Source organism: Lipotes vexillifer, unplaced genomic scaffold (genome assembly GCF_000442215.2).
Source record: "Lipotes vexillifer unplaced genomic scaffold, Lipotes_vexillifer_v1.1 scaffold911, whole genome shotgun sequence".
Taxonomy (NCBI): domain Eukaryota; kingdom Metazoa; phylum Chordata; class Mammalia; order Artiodactyla; family Lipotidae; genus Lipotes; species Lipotes vexillifer.
The window spans coordinates 1,728,025-1,737,630 of record NW_006781377.1 but is presented as its reverse complement, the minus strand read 5'-3'; the positions used below and the strand labels follow the sequence as shown (position 1 = coordinate 1,737,630).

Here is a 9,606-nt window from a genome sequence, read left to right as displayed (position 1 = left end):
TAGAGTTTTTACACGGTCTGTTTCTGCTGAGTTCAGAGACTTGGAAATATCGTTTGACTTCTGGCAAAAAGACAATTTCAGAATGGCATTTAAAACCATCTTTTTGTCTTTGACCCTGAGTCAGAGAGGGACATGGGCTTATGAGGAAAGCAGAGTTTCAACCCTTACACAACCCTACAAGAGGTTGTGTGTAAGTCGCGTGCAATATACAAATTCAATATCAAATGACACACCAGAACAATCTCCCTCTAGGGATGTTGCCCCTTTGTAGCAGTAGAGCAGTATTTCTCATAAAGCCTCCATCCAGTGGTATGTATGATAGTGCATGGGCCTACTCAGTGTGAATGCAGAAGAGAAAATCGGAAGGGTAGTGAGAGAGTAGAGGAAATTTAAAAGAAAGGCAAAGTAGAGTCAATGAGACTTTAAGGAACAAACTGGAGCTGTGCGTGTGTGTGTGTGTGTGTGTGTGCGTGTGTGTGTGTGTGTGCGTGTGCGTGTATGTGTATGTGTAAAGTCTGGTGATCCTGTTTACTGTCTCTGAGGTTTGGGTCACCCCTTTTTATTCGGCATAAAGTAGCTACTTGGTCCTACGCAGAAGAATCAGGGAGAAATCAGAGTTCCATCTTTGATGTCTTTTCTTCTGATTCATGATTTTCTCTCTGAAAAACACCATGAGACTGATATTCAGATTTGGAGTCCACTGTTGTTTTTGAACTCTGAGATTAGCAAATTGAGCTATTTAATTCCTCCTGAAAGTCCTAAATCCATCTTCAGTTTTTATCTCATGAACTCCTCATATGGAATTTACTTGTTTCCCACTGATGTTGTACACAGAATGGTAAAATCCAAAATTCAGCTCCTTTGAATATGCAAGACCTTTCCAAAACTGTTTTTGGAGTTCTGTTCCCATGACTACATCTTAAAAAGCATCCCAACTCTGACCACCGTATCCTCCTATCACTTTACTCTTTTATTTTTTTTAACACCGATACCATTTTTTCGCCTTTAATATTGATAAAGATCAGGAAGCTTGAGAACACATTGTGTGGACAAAGTTTGGGTAAAACAGACTTTTGTTTATATTATTGGGGGATGAGAAACAGCTGGAAAAAAAACTGGAAACAATCTAAATGTCTATCAATAAGAGAATAGTTAAATAAATCATGGTCCATCAATACATTAAAATTCTGTGTAGTTGGTTAATAAACTATAAGAAAGCTTTTCAAGGGAACACTCTTGCACTGCTGGTGGGAATGTGAATTGGTTCAGCCACTATGGAGAACAGTATGGAGGTTCCTTAAAAAACTACAAATAGAACTACCATATGACCCAGCAATCCCACTACTAGGTATATACCCTGAGGAAACCAGAATTCAGAAAGAGTCATGTACCAAAATGTTCATTGCAGCTCTATTTACAATAGCCCGGAGATGGAAACAACCTAAGTGCCCATCGTCGGATGAATGGATAAAGAAGATGTGGCACATATATACAATGGAATATTACTCAGCCATAAAAAGAAACGAAATTGAGCTATTTGTAATGAGGTGGATAGATCTAGAGTCTGTCATACAGAGTGAAGTAAGTCAGAAAGAGAAGGACAAATACCGTATGCTAACACATATATATGGAATTTAAGAAAAAAAAATGTTATGAAGAACCTAGGGGTAAAACAGGAATAAAGACAGAGACCTACTGGAGAACAGACTTGAGGATATGGGGAGGGGGAAGGGTGAGGTGTGTTAGGGCGAGAGAGAGACATGGACATATATATACTAACAAACGTAAGGTAGATAGCCAGTGGGAAGCAGCCGCATGGCACAGGGAAACCGGCTCGGTTCTTTGTGGCTGTCTGGAGGGGTGGGATAGGGAGGGGGGGAGGGAGGGAGACAAAGAGGGAAGAGATATGGGAACATATATATATGTATAACTGACTCACTCTGTTATAAAGCAGAAACTAACACACCATTGTAAAGCAATTATACCCCAAAAAAAATGTTAAAAAAAAAAAAAAAAAAAAAAAGAAAGCTTTTCACATACTTCATGTTAAGTAAAAGAGACAAGCTGTACACTAATATACAATAGTGTATAATACTCTATTAATTATGCAAAAGAAGAGGGTGAGTGCATGTATTTATATGCACATTTCCTATCCCTTTACTCTTAATCAAATCCAGTGGAGGTCAAAGAATTTTTATTCAACAGGAAATTAAAGGGACCAAGAGGGGAAACAAACCTCAACTTGCTTTACCTGTAGTCTCACACTTACCAACCTCTTCCCTTTCAGGAATCCATCACAAAAGTTTTGCACGTGCTCTACTGAGACTTCCGTCATGGGCAGTGTATCCCACACATCATCCAGAGTCTGGTAAATTGCCAATGCAGGCAGCTGAGGCTTCTTTAGTTTGAAAAATGATATCACCTTCCCATTTTTCTTCACACCACTGTCCACCAGAATAAAAAGAATCTGCAGTTGGAGAAGTTTGGAAAAGAAAGATCTCTCTGAGGCTCTGGGGAGGAAGAGACACCCTGTGATTGTTGGAGTTTACACTGATGGAATTTAGGGTCTGTGCCACACAGTTTAAATCTTCATTGAGTTAAAATGAATTTCTTCTTATTTTGCATTGTTTTGGTTTTTTATCCCTTTGATCGGGTTTATTTAATTTTAAGACCATAGAACTGGAAGAGACTTTAGGGGTTAGCTAAGGGAGAAAGTACAGCCTATTGGCTAAATGTGGAGAATTCTTTTTAAATGTTACCTGTAGTACTTTCTAGCTGTGTGACTTTGGGTACATTACTCAGCTTCCCTGAGATTAGGTGTTCTCATTGGAAAAATGGGCTTTTGTTGGGGGAGATTGAATGAGAGAATGGATTTAATATTTCTAGTACAGTTTTTAGCGTATAGTAAGTGCTTGAAAACTGTTAACTATTTTGTATTATTAAATCAAACCTTCTGTCCAAAGTGGAAATCTTCTTGATAATAGTCTAGAGAGTTATTTATGTTTAGTAACACTGAAAACTTCCAGTGCTAGGGAAACCAGAAAACCCGAAGGTCAGCTTGTTTTATTACCAGACAGCCCTTGTCATTGAGGCCTCTAATTCAATGCAGTAGCCTTGAAGTAGTTGAAGCTTTACTGTTTCAGTAACATAAGCAGAACTGCACAAAGTAGGGAAGGGAAAGAAATAAATATTTATTGGACATCCAGTGGGCACTAGATACCTGACAGGTGTTTTAGATGAGAAATAAGCCCTGAGGTCTAAAACTTCAGAGTTTATAGCAAGGAGTCAATAAATCGTGACTAACGGGTGATTTTAATTTTCAGTTTCTTTGGGTCTCTATTTTCTCTGCACCCATCAAGGCATAAAAAAAAGAAATAGACTTACTGCTAATGGAAGATATGATTAAATACATCTTTAAGAGTATAAAATACATCTTAAGTTTTAAATCAGAGTAATGGGATTTATTATGCCCCAGTTCTCACTTTGTTATCTCTTAACCTGATGTATTTTCCTCATTTATCTCACTTCCCTGGTCCCATCTCCCTTTTTCTAGTGTCTTGTTGCTGAGTATTCAAAAAGGTATTTCCCAGTCCAGACTTACCTTCCCCTGGAAGAGCTTAGCTGCTTCCTGGTATCTGTGCAAGCTTTCTTCATACTCTGGGGAGGTCTTGTTCATCATCAGTAGAAGATGAATTGGAATCATACTATTAAATAGGCCAATTACAGTCTGGGAAATTGAAATGTATTGAAGTAGAATGAAAGTGAAAAGGAGGGAAAAAGAACATTAGTGACAACCGGTGAATAGGTACACTAGAGCATAAATGAGAGCTGTCCATCCATCACATCAGTGGCAACTCCTCCAAGATGGTGCTGAGTCAGTCTCACCCTCTGGTTTTCATGCAACTGTGTAGCTTTCTCCTCCCCACACTGAATAGGGCTGAGCTGAGTAACCAAAGGGATGTTGCAGTAATGCTGGAGTGTGACCTCCAAGGTTAGGTCATAGAAGACACAGTGGCTTCTGCTTTGCTCTCACTCGTATCACTTACTCTCTTACACTGGTCACTCAAGCAGTCTTATGAAGAGATTCGCACGGCAAGGAGCTAAGGCCTCCTGCTAACAGCCAGCACTGACTTGTCTGTGATTGGGCCATCTTGGAAGCAAACTCTTCAGCCCCAGTCAACCCTTCCCATGACTGCCTCCCTGACCAGTGGCTGCCACTTCACATGAGCCCCCAGATTTGCAGCACCTAACCCTAGCCACTCCCAAACGGTTGACCCACAGAAACTGTGCGAGACACAATCCATTTTTTTTCTGTTCTAAGTTGTTGAATTTTGGAGTAAGCTGTTATGCATCAATAGGTAACAAATACACCATGGAACATTTTAGTCACCTTTTAAACCCCTTTTCATGTTGCGAGAGCAGCCAGATGCACTTAAAATGTGGACCTTGCATGTCAGTAGTGTATACTTTTGAGTGCTTATGATGTGCTGGGCACTGTTTTCAGGTCTTTACGTGTAATAACTAATTTAATCCTCAAAGTCCCAGTTTTATTAAAGAAGAAATTGAGGCTCAAGATCTCCTAAAGTCCTGAACGTGTTGAACTGCGATTCTCAGCAAGCAGTGTGGCTCCAGAGTCCATGATCTTAACCAGCAGAATGTACTGCCTCATACACAGCGGATGGCAAATCCTCAACAAAACCAATTCAGCCCTCAGCATGGTTGAATCAGAGCACCTCAGGTCAGCCATAAGGTAAGCTCTTCAGGAGACCAGAAGTATTGGCCCTTTCTTTGCTGATTAGAGATGGTCATTCCCCGGGAAGTCGTCGGTGTTGGAAGGGAGGGGACAGCTGTGAACCAGAGGGAGGAGAGAAGACAGAGTGTAAAACTCTGGCACGGGTTCCCTTCGTTTCCCTTTCCTGAAATAGTGCTGCAACTGTCGCTATTTTAAACAAAATCCCATTCCTTTTCACCCCTCCCTTCTAAATACAGAACGCACTGCTGTAAAACTAGCATGTGCACAAGAAGAGAGAGTATGGTGTGTTAAGGAATCTTTGGGCAGAGTCCCAGGGTGGTGGGAAGGGGAGCAACTAGGTAGGATCCTTCCAGAAGCTACACACTACTCTGTAGAGATTTTTTTCAGCTCTACTGGCCAACATGTAGGTAAGGAGAGTCCAGTGAGTTCTTTCCCAAAACTTTCCCCCTGGAGTTTCAAACCAGGTCTTACATTTTAAGTTTGGGAGATTGGCTGCTAAATAATTGTCCCTTGTTCTACTAGATCCTGCTACTTAAATTTAGAGCATGCATCTACTCTCCTAGAGTGGAGATGGAGAATAAAGCTTGAGAAGAGTCAAAAAATCAAAGCTGAGGGGGCTTCCCCGGTGGCGCAGTGGTTGCGAGTCCGCCTGCCGATGCAGGGGTCACGGGTTCGAGCCCTAGTCTGGGAAGATCCCACATGCCGCGGAGCAACTGGCCCCGTGGGCCACAATTACTGAGCCTGCGTGTCTGGAGCCTGTGCTCCGCAACAAGAGAGGCCGCGATAGTGAGAGGCCCGCGCACCGCGATGAGGAGTGGCCCCCACTTGCCACAACTAGAGAAAGCCCTCACACAGAAACGAAGACCCAACACAGCCAAAGTAAAAAATAAAATAAATAAATAAATAAGGCAAAAATTCCTTTAAAAAAAAAAAAAAGAAAAAAATTGTATTCAGCAAAACTTGGGTCCTGCTTCCAAAAAAAAAAAAAAAAAAAAAAAAAAAAAAAAAAAAAAGGGAAAAAATCCTTAAAAAAAAAAAAAAAAAAAAAATCAAAGCTGAGGAGTCAAATGATATAGTTGTCTTAGCAGAAGGGATCGAACACAGCAGAAGTGATTAGTTTAATTCTAATAGATTAAACAGCTGGATTTTCACCTTGAAGCCAAGTATTGAGTGTGTGCCTTAAAAGGGCACAGGAGGCCAACTACATGGCTATGAAGTTCTGCCCAGTTGCTACTGATACAAACCTCTGTACCAGCAACAGATGAGAAACAACTATAGTAGTGTGGGCAGGTCACCAGTTGAGATAAACTACATTTTGGAAATGTAAAAGTCACAATAAAAGTTGAACTTGCTTCTCTAAAGAAATTCTTTCCTAATTTCTTCTTGATGTGATTTGCTGTCACTACTAATACGGAACTTAACAAATGTCATTGTTCTATAAGATGAGATATGGACCAGGCATCAGAGCTCAGGAAGGCTAGTCCTTGCATCTGCCCTCGTTCGCCTGCAGAACTCCAGGACCCTGGACCATAAGCTCAGGGACCGGAAGATCATCTTTTCTGGTCCCACATGCACTCCTGGCAGCTTTATAGACACAATGACCAGAATGATGATGGTCTAGGAGAAAAATGCTTTTTCAATTATTGCTGCCAACACCCCTGGGGTGCGTGTGTTTGGAATCTTAGCAGAAGTGGAAATGGAGTCACCATTCCATGGAGAAAAACATGGTGTGAGAGGTGGACAGGAATTTAGTCAACAGGAAAAGGGGTGTTTTCTGTTGAAGGTTGTGTGGGGCAGTGGAAAAACCACAGGACTCAGTCAGACAGACCAGTCATAAAAAAATCAGGGACAAGTGGATAGGGCTGTCACTGAAGCTCAAATTCCTAGTCATATGGCCTTGAGGAAGTTACTTCACTTTTCTGAACTCCCATTTCCTCTCCAGTAGAATAGAAATAGACAATATGAGCTAATGCATCATCAGTTAAGTTTTCTGACGTAAAAGATGCCTTTTCCACTTACTGTGTAATCTTGAATGTTGTTTGGAACTTGAGCGTTCTCTATAAAATGGACATAATAATTTCCTCTCTTCTACCTCAAAGAATCTCTGTGAGTATTAAATGAGAAAATGGTGTGAAAGGGCTTTGTATGTTCTAAAAAGCATGACATGCATATAAAGTACTGTTACTAGAGAACGCATAGCATTTCTGAGCTGCTGTAGATCACTGGAAGTCAACACTCCATCAGTCTACGATTCACATTCAGGAAGGCAAAAGGCAGGACACGCAAGGTAATTCTATAAGCTGTAGAGTGTTAGAAGGCCAGCAGGACAGGTGGACCAGCAGCTTCACCCAGGTTTCAGGCAGCATGCAACACCCAAGGAAGACAAACCCAGAAAGAAACCTGAGACCCCCTGAGGGTCTAGGCCAGACCAGGAAATGTTAGTTACTAGTCCACAAGGAGATAGGCACAGAAAATGGGAATAGGTGTATAAAAACTTTAAAGAAATTTTACATCGTTGCGACATCCAAATACGTGATCGGTGGGCTTTAAGGGTCTGCAGACAGGGGCTATTTACCGTAGGGTTATACTCTGTCACCAAGTGGAGGTTGTTTCTCTGAATGAAATGGCTTAACTTGGTAGCATCCATGCTTTCAATGTCTTCACTCTTTAAATCCAGTTGTTTGTTATCCACCTGGGTCACACAAAAAGGATAAAATTGTCACTGTCTTCATTCATCAATAAATGTTTCTAGACTATTTACCACACGTCAGGCACTAACGAAAGCTCTAAAGACAGAAAGGTAAATAGGAAGTGTTCCCTGCCCTCTAGGAACACACTGTCCTGTGGGACACAGAAAAGTAAACAGAAACATCACACAGAATGCGGCTAGTGTCATCACAGACCCATTTGTCACCTAAGGAAGAGCAGAAAAACTCCCAGGAAGAGGCAGCTCCTGAAGAATGGAGACTTGTTCAGATGAATGAGGCTGGGGGTGGGATTTTAAATAAAGAACAGCGTTTGCCCAAGGCAAAAAGATGCGAGATGCCCATTCTAAGAAGCTGCAGTTTGCTTAGCTTGACTCTAGCAGTAGATGTTAAGTGTGGGTAGAAGAGAGACATAGACAGTGGGGTAGGCAGGACAAATTCCCAAAGAGCCTTGATGTCAAGGTAAGTAGATTAAACTCGAACCTGAGGGCAAGGGGAGACACTTACAGGATCAGATTTATGTTTTATTTATGTACCCTTCTAATGTGAAATAAAACACACATATAGAGAAAAGCACAAAACAGAAAATATAAACCTCAGTAAATGATCACAGAGCAAACAACTGTGGAACCACCACTCAGGGAAAGAAACAGAACATTGCCAGAATGCTTGAAGCCCTCTGTGATCCCTTCTAATCAATAATCCATTAGTTTTCTGCCAAGGTGACCATTATCCTGACTTATGATGACCTTCTTCATCCTTTCCTTTATAGCTTTACTGCTTAAAAATGCATCTCTTAATGTTATAGTTTAGTTTAATCTTTCTAAAAACATTATGTAAGTGGAAACAAACTATGTTTTGTATGTGTATCTCAATTCTTTTGCTTAAAATTTTGTTTATAAGAGCCATCCATGTTATTGCATTTAGCTATAGTTTGTTCATTTTCCTTGCTCTATAATATGATTGTATAAATATGCAAAGCATTTATTCATTTTACTACTGATGAAAATTTAGACTGTTTTCTGCTTCTGGTTATTAAAATAAGGCTGCAATGAACACTCTTGTTCATTTCTCTTGGTACTCATGTCTCTATATCTGTTGGGCATGTATCTAGGATTAGGATTTGATTGTAGGATATGTGTACTTTTGACATGTATTTTGATGTGTGTTTGGGAGACAATGCCAAGCTATTTTCTAAAATGGACAATAATTTACATTTGCATCTGTACTGTTGGAAATGTCCCACTGTTCCACATCCTCGCCAACACTTGGCATTATCCACCTTTCTAATTTTATTCATTTTGGTGAATATCTGGTAGTATCTCACTGTGGTTTCACTTGTATTTCTCTGATTAACCAGTTGTATATCCATTTCTTTGAAGTGTGTGTTCAAGTCACTTGGCTATTTTTCTATTGAGTTGATCCTTTCTTTGCTGATTTGAAGATGTTTTATATATTCTGGATATGAACCCTTTGTGGTTTTATATTATATATCTTTTCTCACTGGGGACTTCCCTTTTAATGGTGACTGCATATGAACAGAAGGTAATTTCAATGTAGTCAAGTTATCAACCTTTTCTTATAACTCGTGTGTGTTTTTGTTTTGTTTTGTTTAAAGTGCTTTGACAACACAAAAGTTTTGAATATATTCTCTTATTTTATCTCCTAGAAACATTATTATTTTGTCGTTCACAATGGATCTAAAATCTACCTAGGACTCATTTTCTCTTCCTTCTTAAAATGATGCTTAGATTCTGATTTTTAGCATTACTCTTCTCTAAAATACATGTTAAAATCTCCATATTTCCCTTTATAAGGCTATGGATGCCTTCTAAATTCATAAACTTCATATGTATGTTATATTATCATTCAATTCAAAATGTTTTCTAATTTCTGTTCTTATTTCTTCTCTAACCTATTGGTTATTTAGAAGTGTATTTTTTAATTTCAAAATGTAAGATTTTTGGGTTATATGCTTGTTTTTGATTTCCAGCTTAATTTCTACATTTTATTTTTATTATTTGTCAACTTCTGTGTATGTGATATGTGTCCTTAAAATCATGCATATATTATAGTTTTGAATACAATATTCTGCATATGCTCATCAGGACACTTAGTTAATTTATAATTCAAATTATATATATATAT

The 9,606-nt window shown here is 39.5% G+C and overlaps 1 protein-coding gene across 1 annotated transcript in view; it reads right to left on the bottom strand.

Annotated features, from left to right (window-relative positions):
• Positions 1 to 611: 611 nt before the first annotated feature.
• The window catches only part of ERP27 (endoplasmic reticulum protein 27), a 22,986-nt gene continuing 13,991 nt past the window's right edge, over positions 612 to 9,606 (bottom strand). The window contains exons 4-7 of the mRNA XM_007454624.1: positions 7,329 to 7,445; positions 3,602 to 3,727; positions 2,270 to 2,467; positions 612 to 659 (exon numbers count right to left, since the gene is read on the bottom strand). Of these exons, the coding sequence (XP_007454686.1) occupies positions 612 to 659; positions 2,270 to 2,467; positions 3,602 to 3,727; positions 7,329 to 7,445 (489 nt within the window). The remainder of the gene's footprint in view (positions 660 to 2,269; positions 2,468 to 3,601; positions 3,728 to 7,328; positions 7,446 to 9,606) is intronic.